We start from the raw sequence: 18,347 nt of genomic DNA, 5'->3' as shown, positions 1-18,347 counted from the left end.
CCGCCGGTCTTGGCGGAGCCGCCCCGAGGCCGGTCTCCGCCCTTGTACCCGGAGCCTCGGTCTCCGAGGGATCGGCCATCCTTCGTACCCCACCTCCCACTTTCCATAGAGTTGTGAACCCCGCGATCCTCATCAGTACATAGAGCGATCTTCCATGAACGTAGAACAAGGCAGGCACGCCCGTAGCTAACGACATACTCAATCATGTTATTCCAACCCCGGCACCTCCGCATCGGCGTTGACGTCGGCGGAACAAACACGGATGGCGTGGTCCTCGATCCCTCGCGGGCCTCTGAACCCGATAAGGGTATCATCGCGTGGCACAAGTCACCAACAACGACGAACCCTAGCGAAGGCATCAATAACGCTATTGTCACAATGTTCGAATCCACAAAGATCGATCCGAGTGAGATCGCCAGCGTGACCATCGGCACGACACACTTCGTCAACGCTCTCATCGAGAGGGATGCCGCTCGCCTGGCCCCGGTTGCTGTGATCAGGCTAACGAGCCAGTTCTCTAAGCACGATCCGCCCTGTCTGGATTGGCCGGAAGATTTACGCGACCTAATTTTGGGCTACTATGCTCTGTGCAAGGGTGGTCTAGAAGTAGATGGCACTCTGATTGCGGATATAGACACTGAGGAAATCAAAGCGCAATGTGCTGTAATTCGAGAAAGGGGCATTAAGAATGTAGTCGTAAACGGCATCTTCAGCCCCATCGACACCATCGAACGACAAGAAGAACGAGCTGCCGACATCATCCGATCAGAGATTCCTGGCTGTACCGTCACCTGCTCCAAAGACGTGGCTAACCTGGGCTTCCAGGAGCGAGAAAACGCAGCCATTCTCAACGCGACGGTGTTGAACTTTGCTCGCAGGACGATCAAATCATTCCAGAGGCCTGTGAGGAGGCTAGGCATCAACTGCCCAGTCTTCATCTCTCAGAATGACGGTACAATCCTGTCAGGCGAGATGGCTGCCAACCTACCCATCCGGACATTCTCCAGCGGCCCGACCAACAGCATGCGAGGAGCTGCTTTTCTGGTGCAGGATCACAAACTTGGCAATCGTGCCGTTATGGTAGTCGATATTGGAGGTACGACTACCGATGTAGGTCTACTGCAGGCCAACGGTTTCCCACGTCAACAAGCCGCCTACAGTGAATTCGCCGGAGTCCGCCTCAACTTCTCCTGCCCAGATGTTAAGAGTATCGGCCTAGGTGGAGGTTCCATAGTCCGGAAAGGCGTCGAGAAGCTTACCGTTGGACCAGACAGTGTTGGCTATAGGATCAAAACAGAGGCTATCGTCTTTGGAGGATGCACTCTAACCGCTACGGACTGTACCGTCCTCGCCAGCTCATCGTCGCCTGCCACCCCCATCGGAGACGCTAGTTTGGTCCAGAGCGCCCTCGATGCCCAAGGCGTAACCCAATTCTCCGCCATCGTCAAGCAAAAGCTCGAAAAGCTGATCGATACGATGAAAACCTCGCCCGAAGACATACCTGTTCTCCTAGTCGGCGGCGGCGCCCTGATTGCGCCTTACGAGCTAAGGGGGGCTAGCGAGGTGCTAAAGCCTGAGTGGGCGGGCGTCGCCAACGCGATCGGCGCAGCCATTGCACGTGTCAGTGCTACCGTTGACACGGTCAAGTCGACAGAGTCCAGATCGATCCAAGAGATCTTAGTTGGAGTGGAGGAAGAGGCCAGGGGAAAGGCCGTTGATGCGGGTGCGGTTCCTTCGTCTGTTCATATCGTGGATGTGGATACGATACCCCTGGCTGTAAGTGCTCCCGGGAGTTTGGGATACGTGGGACCATGTCGGCTGACAGATGTAGTACATTGCCAACAAGTCGCGCTTCATTGTGCGTGCTGCCGGTGACTTCGACTTCTCTCGGACAGATCTTTCATCTTTACTGCAAAGCAGTGAGGATGAAAGTCAGGATGCTGAAGTCTCGACCAACCGAGTCGTAAAGACTACCACATTTCAGACCAAGGAAGAGATCGATGTCTTGACTTACAACCCTCTTGTCAGAGATCGAGTCTGGTACATCAGCGAGACCGACCTAGACTGGATCAGCATCGGATGCTACATCCTCGGCACAGGCGGAGGGGGCTCTCCCTACTCCCAGCAACTCATCCTCCGCGAGAAGCTGCGCAAAGGTGCAGTCGTCAGAGTTGTTAATCCCCACGACATACCCGACGATGCCCTCGTCGGGTGCGGAGGCTATGCGGGGTCCCCGACCGTCGCCATCGAAAAGAAGTCTGCTGACGAAATGCAAGAGGCCCAGGAAGAGATGTACAAGCATCTGGGCACGCCCGCCACGCATATGATCTCCGTCGAGATTGGTGGCGCAAACGGCCTGCAGAGCATGATGATCGGCTCTAGCACGAACATGAACGTCCCGGCAGTCGATGGCGACTGGATGGGCCGGGCATACCCGACAAAGTGGCAGACGACGCCGGTGGTCTTCAACGAACGGAGTCCCATCTGGACGCCAGTGACTATGAGTGACGGGAACGGCAGCATCGTCACGATGTCCCGGGCGTCATCTGATAAGCAGGTTGAGCGGGTCATGCGTGCGGCTCTGGCGGAGATGGGCTCGCAGGTGGCTGTCGCTGACCCGCCAGTGACGGGAGCCGAGACCAAGAGGTGGGTGGTGGAACATACCATTTCTCAGTCGTGGCGAATCGGCCGAGCTGTTGCCATGGCGAGAAAGCTCAACTGTGTCGATAATGTTGCGGAGACCATCGTTGAGGAATGTGGCGGTCACGGCTCAGCCAAGGTTCTCTTCAAGGGCAAGATCGTGGGCGTCGAAAGGGTGCTCAGGAAAGGTCACGTCTATGGAGAGCTGGTTATCGAAGGTGCCGATATCTCTTCATCGGAAGAGCCAGGGCAAGAGCCAAAGAAGGAACAGTTCACAGGATTCGTCAAGATCCCATTCAAGAATGAGAACATTGCTGCAATCAAGGCTTCCTCTGCAAAATCCGGGCCACAGGAAGTTGGGACAGAGATGCAGGAAGATGTCTTGGCCGTCGTGCCAGATCTTATCGCGGTTATCGACGCGCAAAACGGCGAAGCCATTGGAACCCCAGAGTACAGGTACGGACTTTTGGTCACTGTCTTGGGTATCGCGGCTAGTGATCGCTGGACTGGCTCTACAAGGGGCCTTGAGATCGGGGGGCCTGAGGCTTTTGGATTCTCTCACCTCAAGTATCATCCGCTGGGTAGCTTCGTGAAGCCTCAGAGTGTTATTGATGAGTTTAACGTTTGAGATCCAGGGATGAGATACTCGAATAATACCAGTAAAGTAGCATCAAAAACACTCTCCTTTTCATAGAAGAACACAGGGCTAGTCGCGACCCTCACCTAAGCTCGCAGCTCGCGGTCTCGAGTAAGCTGTAGGCATGGACTGGTATCAGGGATAGCTTTGCTCAATCACCTGGCTGTGACACGAACCTCTCCCAAAGTTTCTGCGGAGCGCTGTGCCCGGATCACATTAGGATCTGCCATCTCGTTCGTTTGGCCTCCGACGGCATAGTCAAACACCAAGGCACTGGTGAAAAAGAGGAACGTTTCAAAAGCACAGAGAGATCGGACAATCTGTCTGCACGGCCTGAGTCGTTTCTGTGGTCGAAAGTGACGCCAAGTTCCCGGAGACTAGGATATGCTCTAGGCCACTGTGGCAAGGCCAGCTCAGCTCCGAAGCACTCTTCCAATGCAAGGAGACCCGTTTGAATGGTATCCTGGATCAGAGAGCAAGGTCGGTGACATTCTCGAAAGCCAATAAGAACGGTCATCATTACGATCAGCATAAGGCAGGCCGACCAAGCGGGCAGACAGGTACTACTATGTAGCAGCAAACTCAGCTGTAGTTCGTCCAATTCGCATGCCTTCTACTCAGAGCTTCTCGAAGCCGAAATGCGACAACTGGCTCCCAAAGAAGGCAACACTCAGCCATCTTGCCGGCAAACAAGCAGGGTGGCGGCCGTCAACCCGCCCCCACGGACCAAAGCATCCTGACTCGGGAGGGAAACAAATAACGAGAAACGCCCATTTTCAGTGTACGAAATGGAAAAAAGGTTCGTTTCCAATGTGAAACGGTTGGATTCGCGAAGAGATAGACCTGCCAATGCCTGCCTTCCGCCCCATTGTTTGAGTTTTTCTTGCAACTGTCGGGTCCAAGCGGGCTTTCGATCAATGCGACGACGGGACCGAGACCACGTTATTCGATTGCCGCGTGCGACCTCAACTTATTGAAGCATCTTTGAAGCTAAGAGATTCAATGCAACCATCAAAATGAAGAGAGAGTTTACACTATCTAGTCCATGACAAGTCCTACTGCGGGGTTGGAATCGCGGTGCACGATGGCCGGTTTTCGCCGTTTACGCCATGATGCCCAATGGCCGCCTCAAGCTGGCATGAGTGGTATGCAGGACGTTCTCAGCAGAGCTCGAAGGAAACTCTACTGAACTTGAGACCAACTTTAGCTTTGACGTTTCGTCACGTGTTGGCCGGAACAGCCATTTACTACTTGTATGATAAGGTACGATGGGGAATTTTCAACGCGGTTGTCGCTGCAGACTTTAGACTCCATTCGTCAAGGTAGCAAACACATCATCAACCAGGACTCATGATGTGGAGCGAGTTGTGGTCTTTCCATGGCGCCGCGGCGTTGTTTCGCTGGTGGCTTATGCCAGACACCCATCTACCTTCGCTGTCTCACGCAGCCTCACATGCAGCTCACGACGCGGTACAAGCTGCATCGAACTGGGTTTCCGGCTCATCCTCTGCAGACTTGACGAACTCAGCCGCAGTTGAGGCATTGGATGATTTCGATGCCTTGAAGTATGTTGATCCTCTCATCGGCTCGAGGAATGGTGGCAACGTCTTCGTGGGTGCGACACTACCCTATGGCATGGCAAAGGCATCTGCGGATACGAACAGTAGCTCGAATCAAGGCGGCTTCACTCTGGATGGGAATCCGGTCACCGGCTTTTCAACAATGCACGATTCTGGTACCGGCGGACAACCTTCCCTTGGAAACTTTCCTCTATTCGCGTACACAACTTGCCCGAGCGGAGTCATCAACTGGTGCACATTTCCGAAGAAGTCAAGAGCGAAATACGGCTACTTCAACGAAAAAGACGTAATCGCAAAGCCAGGACTCTTCAATATCACCCTTAAAACCGGTATCAGGGTAGAAATGACGACGACTGAGCGAGCATCTCTTATAAGATTCAACTTCCCTCAAGCAGGACAGCCTCTTATTCTCCAAGACCTCTCAGATCTCGGCGACACGAGGCAAGACAACGCAACTATCAATGTGGACGCGAAGTCCGGACGCATCACGGGCAACGCGCGTTTCCAACCGAGTTTTGGTAGCGGCACCTTTGTCCTTCACTTTTGCACCGACTTTAATGGCGCTGAGATTCTTGACACGGGTATCTTTGCAGACAGTCGCGCGAGCACAGAAGTCAAGAACATGACTATCTCGCGGTCAATCAACGGGTACCCCTTACCCGGCGGCGCTTTTGTGCGATTCAAGTCTGCGGATCAGCCTATCACCGCGCGTGTTGCGACAAGCTTCATCAGTGAGCAGCGGGCGTGCGAACATGCTGAGGGTGAAATTTCGGATTACAACTTTGAGCGGGTGTCGGGTGAAGCAACAGCAATATGGCGTCGCAAGCTCAGTCCCATCAAGATCAACACTGATCGCGTGAACGAGTCATTTGCGAGGAACTTCTATAGCGGCATCTATCGGACCATGGTCAATCCGCAAAACTACACCGGCGAGAATCCCTTATGGAAAAGCGATGAGCCTTACTGGGACTCATTTTACTGTCTGTGGGATTCGTTCCGCTCCCAGATCCCATTTCTGGTGATCATCGATCCAACTTCGGTCGCGCAAATGATCCGGTCTCTCATCGACACATATGTTCACCTCGGCTGGCTTCCGGACTGCCGTATGAGCTTGTGCAAGGGCCTCACTCAAGGAGGATCCAACGCGGACAACGTTCTAGCAGACGCCTATTTGAAGAACATCACTGAAGGCATTGACTGGGAACTGGGCTATGAAGCAGTGAAGAAGGACGCAGATGAAGAACCGTTTGACTGGAGCGTCAACGGCCGCGGCGGCATGGATAGCTGGAAGAAATTGGGTTACATCCCTGTGCAAGATTTCGACGTCAAGGGATTCGGAACACTAACGAGGAGCGTCTCACGAACACTCGAGTACAGCTATAACGACTTCTGCATCGCCTCCATGGCTGACCGGATGGGACATGGGGACGATCGGGAGAAGTATCTTTCCTCGAGTAGCAACTGGCGCAATCTGTACAAGCAGGACCAGAAATCAGCTTTCTTCAACGGCACCGACACAGGGTTCAGAGGATTCTTCGAGCCCAAGTTCCTTAACCAGACTTGGGCATACCAGAATCCGCTCAACTGCAGTAATCTAGACGGCCAAAGCTCCTGTTCCCTACAGAACAACGGCCCAGAAACATTTGAGAGTAGTCTTTGGGAATATGGCTTGTAAGTTGACATGGAATGCGATTGGCAATGGGAACCTCTAGTAACTAACCTCGATAGCTTTGTTCCTCACGACCAAGGAACGCTCATCAACACTCTTGGAGGTCCGGACGCCTTTGTTCGGAGGCTCAACTTCTTGCATGACCAGAACATCACCTACATTGGCAACGAGCCAGCCTTCCTCACAGTCTTCCAGTACCATTACGCCGGTCGTCCAGCTCTCTCAGCAAGACGAGCCCACTTCTACATCCCTTCATTCTTTTCACCTGACCCAGCCGGGCTTCCCGGTAACGATGATAGCGGGGCCATGGGATCATTCCTGGCCTTCTCCATGATGGGTCTCTTCCCAAACCCCGGGCAAGATGTGTATCTGATCATTCCACCCTTCTTTGAGAGCCTCGAAATCACGCACCCGCAAACAGGCAGGACGGCCAAGGTCCGCAATATCAATTTTGACCCGACCTACCGCAACATCTACATTCAAAAGGCGACTTTGAATGGTCAGCCTTACAGAAAAAGCTGGGTTGATCACAAGTTCTTCACTGAGGGTCAAGAGCTGGTGCTTACTCTTGGCCGGCGGGAGAGTGACTGGGGAACGAGAGTCCAGGATCTCCCGCCAAGTCTGGGTCCGTATCAGGGATTCAACCGCACCTTCCCTTCCAATCGCACCGATACGAGAATTGTAGATACTGGGATCATAGATACGACGTATAAGAGCGAGTTTGGGCATACAGGGGCGGACTTGAACGTTTAGGGAGGCGGACGAGTAATTGACAAAGGTGATCACTATAGACTTTTTGCCTCATTCGGGCAGTTGGAATACCTTTTCTCTCATCGGTTGACAGATTCTGGATGGAAGCGAAATGCCGTATATCTTTTTCTAAATTCAATATCAAATACAGATATCAACAATCTGCCTATCTTCGGTCACTTTTACCCGGCCTCATCCGCCAGAGTGCGCCCCCTCTCGCCTTAAGCGCTACATTTCGTAACTTCAAATTCGGGTACATCATCCGCTACGCCCAGGTGATTGCCTTCTGTCCGTACACTTCCCTCTTCTCCGTTGGGATGTCATCAAACAACGACGCCTTAATGAGAGCTTTGCCCGGAATCGCCTTTGTTGTGGTCTTAACAGGACTGCCAGATACGTCAGTACAGGGATGGGCAGGTCACCTAGGTCGTTGATAGCTTTACCTTCCACACTTTCCGCAAAAGCATCGCTGGAAACGTAATGTCAGAGACGGTTTCTACTTTATTAGAGGAGGAGTTTCAACTCACCTGAATGGTGTTTCCAGAATCAGTGTTTGAGTCCTGGTATTCTTTGAGCGTTTTTTGGCTATCATCGATCTCCCATTCACCATCGTCGACAAATAGGTTCATGGAGAAGGCTACATGTTTCCATTACAGTCAGTTTAGAAAATATAAAGATGTCGAATTCTAACGTACGGCCACCAGCGCGTTTGCAGTTTGAACTGAAATTTTCTATCGTGTCAACTTGTGTCCCCCGATTGGCAGCTGTGGAGGCAATGCGAATGGTGGAGTTACCAATGACAGATAACGATGCTATCCGGCTTCTTATTGACTGTGACCTTCACCGAACCACAGTTACAATGACCTTGATACGGCGCCATAACGATTTACTTGGGAATGGACTTTGCGTTTAGTAGAGATGAACGTTGGATGCGCACGGGATTAAGGCGTGGGGAAGTCGTCGTCAAAACTGAGATGTTTTTCGTAAAGTGTCCCACCCAAGCTACAACCACCTTTTTCCATCAGATGATGACGAATCGAGTAGACTTACGTCAGGGATCACTTGCTTTAATATGTCAAGTATTTCCTGAAGTCTAACCTGGTCGGAGTTGGGGGAATGTTGGTTTTCCTAGTTCCGGAAAGCAAGGGAGCTTAAATTCCTAGTTCCGAAGCGGATCTCAATGTGGGGGAAGAGGGGTTATGATGTCGCACGGCGGGCCCTTGATCGAGCAGTTAGCCGCGTGCCGTTGCGTCCGTCACGTTGCGATTGTTCGAGATCACGCACGGTCATGCTGTTGGACATGCTTCACTTGCAGACCTTGGCTGAGGGAATTTTCACCGCCTTTTGATGCTGTAGAACCCCACTACTCTTGTACGACGGGCAGATAATCGGCAAGTGGTAGGTAATCCATTCAGCTTTCATTATGCGGCGATGCCTCAGAACAGCTTCCTACATACGGCCAAAGGTGCTCAAGTCCAGTCGCTCCACTTGGATCCCTTCCAGTACACAGCTCCATCATGCTCAAACTGCGGCCCTTCGGCCTCGACAATGTGACCCAGCTCGCAGTGATCAAACTGCACACGCGTCTGCTGAGTGTAGAACTCGTCAAAGCGCGGTGCGAGGGCTTCGAGTAGACTGCCGACGTTTCCTGTAGGGTGTAATGCCTTCCATGGCTGCGAGCATGTCGTGCCCTTGCAAGACTTGAGAACGAAGAGTAGGGAGTCGAGTCTGGGTAGGACCTTCTTCAGAGGGTAGCCGAGAATGGTTGCGCCTGCAGCAAGGGCGGCCTCGTCGGCGTGCAAGAGGTTGCGAAGCTGGCCGGGGTCCGTCTAGATTGGGCAAATTATCAGCACATACGCTCTACTTCTTCACATGCAGGATGTCAACCACGGATTTAAGCAAACTTACGGTCATATCATACAGCTCATGCTCGTTAGTGCACCAAACAGAGTAGTAGAGGTTGTAGCCCTCCCCAACAACCCTCAGCGCCTTGTACGTGTTGTTGAAGATGCGCTTCGTGTCATCGCCATTGAAGCCGAACTTGCTCTCAGTGATTGCCCAGCCCCAGTACTCAACATTAACGTGCTCGCGAGTCAAGGAGGACTCCGTCAAGTCCTTTGTCGAGAGCGGGATCGGGGCTCCATCAAAGTCGGCTCTCAACGGGGCACCCGCGAGCGACAGGATGGTGGGAACGAGGTCAACGTGGGCCGTTACGGCTTCAGTCACGCCTCCCTTGGGAACACCAGGTCCACGAACGATCAGTGGAATATTGATATCTTCCTCGTATCCACACTCCTTGCCGGGCTGCAGTCGGTGCTGGCTAATGTGGTAGCCGTTGTCCGTCGTGTAGAAGATGTAGGTGTTGTCCAGGATGCCATGCTTTTCCAATCTCTCCACGAGACCGTCGACAAGCTCATCGACTGCTTGTAGGGCACGTAGACGTCCTTGATAGTGCTTATCGTTGTATGCCACGTTCTCATCCGTGAGCTTGGGCTGGCGACGAACCCAGTCGGCGCCCGAAGGCTTGTCAGGGTTAAAGTTTTCTGTTCTCGGAACCTTGGCATCCTCAAAGAGGTGCTCATGCCTCTTAGCAGCTAACGGGATGCTGACCCTGAACTTGTCATCAGAGACGGGCACATCGTCGTCTGGGCCCTTGATTGGGAGAAGGATACTGGAGTTGACATTGCTGTGAGGTGCGATGGGAGCAATGCCAAGGAAGAAGGGCTTGCCGGCATCTACAGCTTCATCCAGGAACCCGTAGGCCTTCTCGGCGACTAGATCCGTCGAGTACTCGCCGAGATGGTTGACCGGCTTCTCATGGTCACGCTGGAAGGTGGCGTTGTAGTAGTCATAGGTGTTAGGGTCCAGGAGGAAATCCTGAAACCAAGTCAGCAGGGAAGATTGGTTGACTAGTAAAGCAGGACACTCACAGAGGAGTTCCAGCCCTTCAAGTGCGGGCTGTCATAGTTCCAAACAGTATGGGCATTGAACATTTTACCCGTGTAATAGGTGCTGTATCCGGCCTTTTGTAGCCAAATGGGGAGATAGTTCTCATTGTGGCCATTTTTCACAAAAATGGGGAAACCACCTGCAAAACCAATTAGTGTATGCTCATAAGCCATGTCTTCTGTCAGTCAGATAACTGGACGAGTGAATCTCTTACCGTATGGTGGGTTGAGGTCGGTGACGTTGGTGTTATGAGCCAATTTGCCAGTCCACAAACTCGCACGCGACGGGCAGCAAACTGCCGTCGTGCAGAAATGTTTCTTGTACAATGTCCCTTCTTCAATAAGCCGTTTCTGAATCAGCGGGATGTACTCCAAAGAGTTCATGTGCAGGTCCTGATCATCGGTCAAGACGAAGACAATGTTTGGCCGTGAAGACGGCGATATGGCATCCCGGGCGGGGCCGACGAGAGGTGTCTGAGCATCGCCTTGTGCCGCAACACTGCAGCTGAGGAACAAAGCCGCCGAAGCCAACGTTGACGTCGTGAGCTGCATTGCGATTCAATTCGATTGAGGCTTGTCGCTCAATTGATCATTCCATTGGAAATGGCATTGGAAATGGGAAGCAAATGTCATCGTGCAGCCTCCAAGGACAAGACTTTAAAAGTTTGGCTCTTAGATAAGCCGCATGCCCGTCTTCCGGCGTTGCAAACCAGGCTCGCCGGATGGGCGAAGAGTCCTCCGTGCGCGAGTTCCGATGACGTGCTCCGTCCCCAGCATCGCAACAGACGGGTTATCCACACCCTTCACCGAAAGCGGAGAAACAGGATCACAGTCACAACGACGCTGTCGAAATGAACGTTGCTCGTAATGTCGACAGGATTATTGCGGCCGAGGAAAGAATCGCGTGCTGAATTTCGCATTACCGACGAAGACAAGTAAGCACCTAGTCGTAGATAGCGTCTCCACTGAGGGTAAGGTACAAGTTCGATGCTTCTAGTTATGTCAAAACGACTCTAGTGACTGATTTTGATCTGTGATATTCCTAAATAACTAAATCCAATCCATTACTAGGCCTGGATTTGAAGGTTGCCACGGTCGTCGTGAACGATAACCACGTTGGACTGCAACCTATTGAAGTCAACAGCCACAATGCTGCCTCCGATCATACTCGCATCAATAAATTCTCCTTTGCGGTAGCTGCCAACTGTCAAGTAGTAGGTGTTGAGAGGCTGAATTTGGTATCGTACATTGGGTTCGGGAACGAAAGCAGCCAAAGGTCCATCCTGGCCATTGCCAGTCCTGGAAACTCCAAGACCGATTAGGTAGTTTCCTGACATGACATTCAGATCAGTTTTATGCATAGCTTGACCTCCAATATTCGGAATAAGAGAACTAACCCTGCTTAGCTTTGGCAAAAGTAAAATCATTGCCGGTTTGGATTTCAAAGGCATTCGAGAAGGCGCTATTAGGAAGAGGATTGTTGCTGAATTGCGGTGCGTCTCCAGCGACAATAAGCTGCAGAGTGCTGCCTGGGACGGCGGCCCCGTCATTCTTGACAGAACCGAGGGTTACATCTTTTTCGCCGCTCACGTTGACCTGAACACCCGATGAAGGGCTGCCCTGGGAAGTTGCAACAACAGCAGAGTACTGGCCGGAGAATGTAAAGTTCGTCCGGGAGCCTCTGGGGGTGTTTCCAGTCGCAAAGACGTTGGACCAAATTTGGCCCTGGACTCTGCCAGTAACCACTGGTGGCTTGTTGAAGAGAACATACTGCTGCTGAGAACCAGACTGGTTCTGGACCGTGATGCTGTACTTGACCATTTTGAAAGACGGTGGAAAGTTGGGCCTGAATAGAATGGGAATAGAGCAAATAGTCCGAGGGTATCTGTGCTTTGCTCTTGTTCCTGACAGGACCCTGGAATTGAGGGTGATCCCATCCAGTCTTTATGTCCTTGAGTCCGTTCCAGCTGTGGCCATGCAAACTATGGTTCAAAGTTACTCATTCGACTACAGCTCAGCTGTGTATAATTCAATCCCAAAGAGGAATGAACTCTGACTATTGATGTCTGTTCGAGTCCGCTCCTGAACCCGACATTACATGTACATGTACGCTTCCGTGTTTTCATGCAGGGCAGGCGGAAAGAAGCTAGTCTTGTTGCGTCGCTGCCACCCCATCTATCAGTTTTGCTGTCCTAGGAACTGAGTGGGATAATTGATCGAGACTCTTTCATAACTTGTTGTCGTGTGTGAAGTCAAGATATTGTCCCAGCTGAGTGGACCGCACGTGGACAGCAAGATGTTAACCAGCCGCAGTCATTGATCGAAACTTAACCTTTCCTATCTCTGGTGAGGGAATATCCCGAGACCAAATGCTAAGCTGAGTTGTCTCACAAAATATGTACATATCACAATTCCCATGGAACAAATGTGATGAAAGTCAGCCAGCTAGCCGCTCAAGCTAGGCTTATACAACGGACTGGGTTCCAGACTGCGATCTGGGCCATGTTACCTGGGCCCCGGAACGCGACTATTGAAGCGGGGAAATGTAATGGACGTTTAGTCTAGCGTGATTGTCAACAAGGAATTACATGAAGGACACATTTTGCGAACGGCCACCGCGTACCTCGTCCAATCCTGCGGGGAGAAACGCTTGGGCCCGCGTTCAATCAATCTTGGGCGACCTGCAGGTGTCGCAATACTTGACGGACTCAACCTCAGCCAGCCTCTTGACAGACTAAGACACCTTCAGCTCAAATGAAGATGTGCTCGATGTCTTGCCTTGCGTCAGCCTCGGACGCTGATGACGGGGATTGGCTCGCACTATTTTACCCAGATCAGCTCATGCTATCACACTTTTCAGGGACATGAACGGTCTGCATTAATGGAGGTCTTGTGTTTGTAGCTTTTATCGCACTACACCTTGCATACCCCTCATCAGGCTTGGGCACTTAATAGTGGCACAGGTGGCTACCTAGCTGGAGCTGCACCAGGATGATCACACTGATGCGATCACAGCGAAATCGATACGGCGCAAAAGCATGACAAACACAGGCAGTGGTGCAGAACTATAAAGCCCATATGCCTTTCTACTGCCTCCAGTTACACACAATCGTCGAGAAGCTTTTATCTTCAAAATTGATAGACAATATTTTAATTTTCCCGCCTCACAAGCACCCAAGTCACTTCTATCCCAACGTTTTCGCATGATCACATTTACTTGCATCTGCACACATACCCTGGCTTGGAACCAAAGCTCAATGAATTCATGTAGCCCGTGATTTTCGGCCAACTTTATGATCTCTTGCTTGGAGGCACAATAAATTTTGTCTTCATCCCATTGCGAATGTTGTCATACTGAGAAGTCGGGTACCACAGCAAGTTCTGCGACTTCTCATGTTTGCCCATCCCCTTCGCCATACTGCGAACCAGACTCTCGTCACCCGCCTTATCGCCCGTAGCCTCCCAGAACATAGCACCACCTAGTTTCTTCTTCTTGATATAAGCCTGCTTGTACTTTGCGCTTCTTATATTGTCAAATGTCACCAGCTCTCGCGTCGCGTTGTTGTATGAGTACGTGGCCTTGACTGCACTGTCCCAATGGACCGTCGCACCGGGCCTAGGGAGGTCTTTGTAGAGGTAGATTCCAGCTTGGCCGAGCGTACCATTCGGTAGTCCGCTGTACGATTTCCCCAAACCCTTTGTGTTGCCGAAGGCGCGACCGTAGAGGGGCATGCCTAAGTTGATCTTGGCAGGAGAGATCCCTCCTTCTTCAATGTAGTCCTCGAAGGCCCTCTCGACGCTCGCCTTGGTGCTTTGCGGGTTTCGCTTGCTGCGGAAGACATTGGACTGGTGGCCTGTGACGTTCTCCCAGGCACCGGCAAAATCAAATGCCATGAGTGACCAGAAGTCGAGAGACTTGTCCATCTCTTGGAAGTCAAATGCTTTGTAGTTTTGAGGACCTGCTGGTGCAGGAAAGCCTAGAGTGAAGTGATATCCGCCTGCATTGCTCTTCGAAAAGTCGTCCAAGCCTGTGCGAAGTTCGGACAGGAGCTTTACGCAATTTTGATTCTTTTCAGTAGTGTTTAGGTACTCGTAGTCGATGTCGATGCCATCCATCCCAAAGTCTGCCATGAGATTGATGGCGGAGGAAACAAAGGTTGCGCGGCGAAATTTGTCGGCAGCGACGGGTTCGAATTTGGGTGACCAGTTGTAGCCGCCTATGGATAGTATGACTTTCATGTTGCGGTTGGCCATTTTCTTTAGGTAGAGCTGTTTGACCAGGCCGTCAGCGTTATGGCCAGGCTCTGTGGTGCTTTCGTTGCCAAAAGGCTTTCCGGTGTCGGCCCATGGGTCAGATGAGACGCTAGACAGGGACGTGGATGAGGATCGGAACTCAAGGTCGAAAGAAGACGCGAGACTTACACTGTTCCGTTCGATTTGATATCTGCAAAAGCGTATAGCACATGCGTAATGTCTTCTACAGGAAGGCTATCGGGGTGGTAGTCCGCACCATAAATCCCCCAATTCGTTACGTATAGGAGATTCCGATGACCCTGCTTTGTGGTGGAGTCGTTTCCACAAGGCCGGCCGCTCAAGGGGCTAGCGAGGGCATGCGTCACAGCAAGAGCTGCTATAAGAAGTTGAAGTATCATCATGGCGGGATCATGGGGTCGACGGAGTTTTGTTCATTCCGCTAGGGAAAAGCGATGAATGAAAAGAAGCTCCGGACGCCCAGTCCCCTTTTGGGCTCTTTTTGGGCAATAAAGTAAAAGATTGGAGACATGACTGTCAAGAGATGGAAGCTTTCGATGTTGAGACGACGCGTCGTTCATCTCCCCAAGCTTTCGGCCGCAGGGGACAGCTCTGTGAGAAAATTTCACCTCCAGGCCAATGCCATGGAGTGCATTGCTAACCTTATGATTTTGGGGTGGGCAGCTCAGTCCTGCCGCCATCAACCAGGTTCGTGGCAAGGCTTGGGAACTCGAGATGGACCGGTCAAATGCTGCCATTGGGCAGCATTAGTCCATGTACGAACGACTAGGCAAAGCTTCTTTCACGCCTGCTTCTGGATCGCTTCTGCAGAAGCCGAAGAAGAATAGGGGTATCCATCGTCGCAGTGTTTCAGCCCCTCAAAGCTTGTTCACCTCCTTGAAGATTGACGGGAACCATCAACCTCCAGCCCAACGAGCATATATGCGCTCATACGTTGGCTGAGGCTGTCTGATTTCAAATTGCAGTGCATCATGGTTTCGAATTGGCGTTGTCATCTTTTCTTTTGACAGAACTTCTCTTGTTCGGTGAAGTGCTGCTGTAGTCTGCACTGAGTTCAAAACGAGCTTCGCACTCAGAAGACGAGATTTTTTGTCCACATTAATAACCGATCGAGACCTAAATAGAGAGTGTAATTCAGTTCACCATGTTCTGGTCACAGTTCGAAAGGAGAAACGTTGGGCTCAATTATAAACGAGGTTGAATTGGATGTAACCTCGCAAAGATGGACAACGTTGGGAGACGGATCCCAGCTTTATGCGGGGAAGCGGGGTCAACTCTGAGCCTTCAATCATCTCCAACTGCTTTCTAAGCTGTCGGGGGAGGGAAGCCATTCGATCTCACCCCCTTGAGTCTCGACGGCGTTGGCCCCCTGTTCTTTTCTCCACACAAGTGCCGACCACGCGGTCGACTCGCGCGGGCCATTGCGTGTTTTGGAGCCGAACTTCTCCTCTTTTCATCCTCCTCACGGCCGATGACTCCAACTAGCCAAGCGAGATTCGAGTGCGAGATTCTACAGCCAGCCTCATCCGGAGGCTCGAGGTTTCCACCATGGCGAAGAGAACATGGTCTGATGCCAATGACAACATGGAGTTTATGACGGTAGGATAAACAGTTCTTGTCTACGGTTTGCAGATCACACACTGATACTTTAGACCTGTAAAGTTGATGACGGCCGGGAACGGGGAGCAGTCTTTTCCGCAAATTTCCCGAAAGATCAAGGCTTGTGCAGCCTGTAGAAAGCACAAGGTATGCAAAGGCGATCATCATCTGGATCGAAGGGTTGAAAGAGCCTCAAGTCTAACCAAGCTCCAAGATCAAATGTCTAATGGACGAGAGCGGACCACCATGTCGGCGATGTTCCGAAAGAAATCTGGGTTGTGTTTTGGGCAAGAACCTGCAGAGCATCATCGACGAGAAAACACAGTAAGACCCCAGCGAAGACCTAAAAAGAGATGAGGCGTTGAGTCGACTTACCATTTGAAGGTACAACGAAGCAGTCTTACAAGACATTGAGAACCTGCACAACACGTTGAGAGAAGTCACCAAGAAGATGGGGCTACCTGAGCCAGCGGCACTACAGAGTTCAACGCTTCAGAAAGCAGCTGAGTCCCCGTCACAGCAGAGCCGGTCTGGCCCCGGGCTGGCTGCCAACGCAACCCGTTTCGGCGTGGCCGGGCAGGACAACCACGGTCCCTCGTGCGACAACTCCCCCAAGATATCCCCAGAAGACGAAAACCTCCCCCACGTACCGATCCACTCACTCTACGCTCTTACAAAGCTGAGGGCGCTCAGATCGCCAGACGCCCCGGAGGGCCATTCCAGCCCGGCCCAAGATGACTTCATTGCCCGAGGTGCCCTGCGCCTAGACGATGCCGAACGCCTTTTCCGTCTCTATCGAGATCGTCTCGATGCTTTCATGTATGGCGTGGGTTGCAAGTACCAACAACTGGATGAGTTGCGTCGCAAAAGCCCTATACTGGCTGCGGCGACCCTGACTGTTGCCGCGCTGCATGATCCACAAGCAAACAGCCTGTATGGTATCTGCAGCTCGGAGTTCAGGAGGCTTACAGAGAGATCAATGTTTGATCGGCGAGTGAACCGTGACTACCTCCGCGCCATGTGCGTGGCATCGTACTGGCTCTCTGACATGTCTTGGATGTTGTCTGGGTATGCAATCAGGAGAGCGGCGGAATGTAATCTACACAACAGCTACACCCGCGCCATACAAGAGAAGAGCGAGGAGGCTGCCGATGGGGCACGGTTGTGGTATATATTGAACATTTGCGACCAACATCTTGCCACCTTGTATGGGAGGCCGGCGATTGTGCAGGAGGACTCGTCCATGCAACAATGGGAGAGCTTTCTCCGATCACCGATATCGACTGAGGAGGACAAGCGCCTCGCAAGTCAAGTTGCCCTCCTGGGCATTATTGGTAGCATACGAGAGCTATTCGGGCCTGACAAGGGTCAACCGACGCCACGAGCCTACGTCCACCAAATCACTCACTTCAACAAGGAGCTCGACCACTGGATCAAACATTGGTCTGGAACGCTATCAGGTGCGTCAGTCCTTTGCTCAATATTCTGACGATGATTGTACTAATTCACCATAGAACAATATCAACACATAGGCCGCTTCCCTCGCAAAGGGGCTCTCCTACACTTCCACTTCGCCAAACTCCATCTTTATTCTCACATCTTCCGGGGCCTCTCTGGAGACAGCCCGATACCGCACCACTTTCTCGACTGCGCCGCAACAGCTATCTCAGTAGCGACATCAACCATTGACTTCATCATCACCGACCCGGACGTCGCCGCAGGGGTAGTGGGCATGCCCTCGTACCTGCACTGCATGACGGCATTTGCCTGCATGTTTCTCATCAAGGTGGCAGTCAAGTATGGCGGAGACTTGATCGAGCCGGACCGCGTCTGGAACCTGACCACGAGCCTCGTGCGGCACTTCCGATCTCTACCAGCTGGTCAGTGGCATTTAGCTAATCTCATGGCGCCTGGTCTCGAGCGCATGGCTAGGACGTTGAAATCTGGCCGTGGAGATACATCAGCGCAGGTATTAAATACGCAACCGGTCAACGGGGACCAGTCACAAGTCATCGATCCCCAGCTCGCTGGTGGTAGTGCTGATGGGACTCTCATGGGCCCAGAGGGAGAGTTTTTCTTTGACTATGACATGAGTTTTGGTCTGTCCCCAGTATTCCAGTTCGACATGACATCGCTAAACGCGGATGGTGCAACAATTGGTGGTCAAGATTTCGCAAACGTGGAGTATCAGATGGGAAGACCTGGTTCATGATCACCAAAGAAAACGGGCTTCGTAGCTATCCCTTGTTTCC

The 18,347-nt window shown here is 52.0% G+C and overlaps 7 protein-coding genes across 7 annotated transcripts; 3 read left to right on the top strand and 4 right to left on the bottom strand.

The window, feature by feature from the left end:
* Nucleotides 1-204: 204 nt before the first annotated feature.
* Nucleotides 205-3,268, top strand: CABS01_03996 (uncharacterized protein; the record flags this gene model as incomplete). Its single annotated transcript, XM_060537368.1, has 2 exons — nt 205-1,776; nt 1,832-3,268. The coding sequence occupies 2 exons, from the start codon at nt 205-207 to the stop codon at nt 3,266-3,268; spliced, it is 3,009 nt and encodes a 1,002-aa protein (XP_060391626.1).
* A 1,362-nt stretch (nt 3,269-4,630) lies between these two features.
* CABS01_03995 (glycosyl hydrolase family 92) lies at nt 4,631-7,279 on the top strand (the record flags this gene model as incomplete). The annotated part of the gene is made up of 2 exons (XM_060537367.1): nt 4,631-6,528; nt 6,586-7,279. 2 exons carry the CDS (start codon nt 4,631-4,633, stop codon nt 7,277-7,279), a joined length of 2,592 nt encoding a protein of 863 aa, XP_060391625.1.
* Nucleotides 7,280-7,541: 262 nt separating this feature from the next.
* On the bottom strand, nt 7,542-8,156 carry CABS01_03994 (uncharacterized protein; the record flags this gene model as incomplete). Its single annotated transcript, XM_060537366.1, has 5 exons — nt 7,542-7,662; nt 7,720-7,745; nt 7,804-7,913; nt 7,972-7,997; nt 8,071-8,156. 5 exons carry the CDS (start codon nt 8,154-8,156, stop codon nt 7,542-7,544), a joined length of 369 nt encoding a protein of 122 aa, XP_060391624.1.
* A 589-nt stretch (nt 8,157-8,745) lies between these two features.
* On the bottom strand, nt 8,746-10,776 carry CABS01_03993 (sulfatase; the record flags this gene model as incomplete). Its single annotated transcript, XM_060537365.1, has 4 exons — nt 8,746-9,105; nt 9,185-10,153; nt 10,207-10,364; nt 10,440-10,776. The coding sequence occupies 4 exons, from the start codon at nt 10,774-10,776 to the stop codon at nt 8,746-8,748; spliced, it is 1,824 nt and encodes a 607-aa protein (XP_060391623.1).
* A 515-nt stretch (nt 10,777-11,291) lies between these two features.
* Nucleotides 11,292-12,045, bottom strand: CABS01_03992 (uncharacterized protein; the record flags this gene model as incomplete). The annotated part of the gene is made up of 2 exons (XM_060537364.1): nt 11,292-11,554; nt 11,622-12,045. The coding sequence occupies 2 exons, from the start codon at nt 12,043-12,045 to the stop codon at nt 11,292-11,294; spliced, it is 687 nt and encodes a 228-aa protein (XP_060391622.1).
* A 1,470-nt stretch (nt 12,046-13,515) lies between these two features.
* CABS01_03991 (chitinase 1) lies at nt 13,516-14,879 on the bottom strand (the record flags this gene model as incomplete). Its single annotated transcript, XM_060537363.1, has 2 exons — nt 13,516-14,587; nt 14,647-14,879. The coding sequence occupies 2 exons, from the start codon at nt 14,877-14,879 to the stop codon at nt 13,516-13,518; spliced, it is 1,305 nt and encodes a 434-aa protein (XP_060391621.1).
* A 1,165-nt stretch (nt 14,880-16,044) lies between these two features.
* On the top strand, nt 16,045-18,307 carry CABS01_03990 (uncharacterized protein; the record flags this gene model as incomplete). Its single annotated transcript, XM_060537362.1, has 5 exons — nt 16,045-16,095; nt 16,159-16,242; nt 16,310-16,419; nt 16,480-17,555; nt 17,610-18,307. 5 exons carry the CDS (start codon nt 16,045-16,047, stop codon nt 18,305-18,307), a joined length of 2,019 nt encoding a protein of 672 aa, XP_060391620.1.
* Nucleotides 18,308-18,347: the final 40 nt, after the last annotated feature.

The sequence above is a fragment of the Colletotrichum abscissum genome (assembly GCF_030869225.1).
Source record: "Colletotrichum abscissum strain IMI 504890 chromosome Unknown Scaffold_7.1, whole genome shotgun sequence".
Lineage (NCBI taxonomy): Eukaryota > Fungi > Ascomycota > Sordariomycetes > Glomerellales > Glomerellaceae > Colletotrichum > Colletotrichum abscissum.
This window is presented reverse-complemented; position numbering and strand designations above follow the sequence as displayed.